The sequence below is a fragment of the Buceros rhinoceros genome, unplaced genomic scaffold, assembly GCF_000710305.1.
Source record: "Buceros rhinoceros silvestris isolate BGI_N320 unplaced genomic scaffold, ASM71030v1 scaffold23793, whole genome shotgun sequence".
Lineage (NCBI taxonomy): Eukaryota > Metazoa > Chordata > Aves > Bucerotiformes > Bucerotidae > Buceros > Buceros rhinoceros.
In genome coordinates, this window is record NW_010403335.1 from 1,249 (window position 1) to 2,762 (window position 1,514).

Sequence of the window (1,514 nt, forward strand, 5' to 3'; positions counted from 1 at the left end):
TTATCCACTCCTGGGGGCTGGGGCAGGGAGCCCTCCCCTCCACCCCAGAGGAGGAAGAGAGAATGGAAAGGGGATGCTTACAGGTACCTGACTGGACAGGGCAAAGGTGCTGGCTGGGCTCTTCTTCTTGCTGTTGCTGTTGTTGGTGTTACCCCCACCAGAGCTCATCGTGCTGCCCCCTGACATCTTCCTTTTCCGGCGCTTGCTGGGCTGCTGCCGTGCTGGCTCCGCTGGCAGGGGAGGGAGGTGTGGTCAGTCCCAGCGAGAAGGAACCAGTGCTCCCCAACCCCTTCTCTGCAGGGACCGTAACCCCCACCCAGAGCAGCACCACCACCCTCCTCCCCTCCGCAGCTTCATTGTCACACCAGCACAGGGGACAGAAGAGGGAGTAGAGAAGATTTCCATTCCTGTTTTGCTTTCCACAAGCAGCCGGCAGCCCCCAGGCCAGGAGCACTAACTGCCAGCAGCCCCACTCTGCCCCCAGCCTCACAAGACAAGCCCATGGACAGTCTCTGGGGCTGAGAGAAGCCTGTGCTGAGGGCAGGGCCTGAGCAGGAAGCCCCGGAGACCTGTGGGCAGCAGAGCAGGCAGCGTGAGGCTCACCAGGCGGAGCGACCATCCGCTGCCACTTCTGGAAGAGGCAAGTCTTGAGGCAGTCCCGGGGACTGAGGCTGTAGGTCTTGTGCCGTGACATGAGCTCCTGCATTGGTTCTAGGATTACACAGAGCTGCAGGGAGCAGACAGATGCGGGATTAGATCGCGATGCTCCAGGCCCCAGCAAAAGCCCCTCTGAGGGCATCTGACCAAGGCATGCTGGGCAGGCTCCAGCAGACCCAATGCTCCATGGCTCTTCACAAGCCATCTGCAAGATCCCTTTTGCAGAGCCCGCCCCCCTGCATCCCCATGCCCCAGGACAGCCAGGCATCAGGCAGCTGAGAGCACGAGACATACCACCCGAGTTCCCCCCCAGCTCTAGGGGAGCTGCATTCGTCCCCGCACCCTGCATGCTTACTCGGAGGTAGTTTAGTGTGGAGTTTGATAGCCCACAGCGCGTGATGTTCTTGGATAACTGGTCCAGCATCTGGGGGTCCTGTGCCTAGAGGCGAGAGGGACAGATGGCTCAGCCACATCCAGGCTGGGAACAGCCCTTCTGTGCCCCGGCCTGTGATGAGGGGACGGGGTTGAGGTCCCCCTGACCTGCCCAGCAGGGCGAGGAGCTCAGCAGCCCCATGTCTCTTGTGTCACAGGGGAGCTCCCAGAGCGGTACTCACATGCATGGCAAGGATGCTGCGGGGGATGAGCTCTCGATGCTGGCGGATGCTGAAATGCCACGTCTTTATCCTCATCATGTCATCAAACATGAACTCCAGGTAGAGCCGCCCCTCCACACACACCTGGGCAGAGTGCAAGGTCAGGCAGAGCCTTCCAACCCCCTGCCCAGTCTGGATCCCCTGGGAATGCACAGCTGCACACTGGGACACCCCCCAGCCCACCCCGTGGCTTTTTTTTTTCTC

General features: G+C 61.0%; 1 protein-coding gene across 2 annotated transcripts in view; it reads right to left on the reverse strand.

Annotated features, from left to right (window-relative positions):
* LDB1 (LIM domain binding 1) overlaps positions 1-1,514 on the reverse strand; it is a 4,547-nt gene that overhangs the window by 726 nt on the left and 2,307 nt on the right. The window contains exons 6-9 of one of the 2 annotated variants that reach the window (XM_010132992.1): positions 1,272-1,394; positions 1,013-1,096; positions 604-727; positions 82-230 (exon numbers count right to left, since the gene is read on the reverse strand). In XM_010132992.1, the coding sequence (XP_010131294.1) occupies positions 82-230; positions 604-727; positions 1,013-1,096; positions 1,272-1,394 (480 nt within the window). The remainder of the gene's footprint in view (positions 1-81; positions 231-603; positions 728-1,012; positions 1,097-1,271; positions 1,395-1,514) is intronic. The other variant, XM_010132993.1, reaches the window with a different exon arrangement.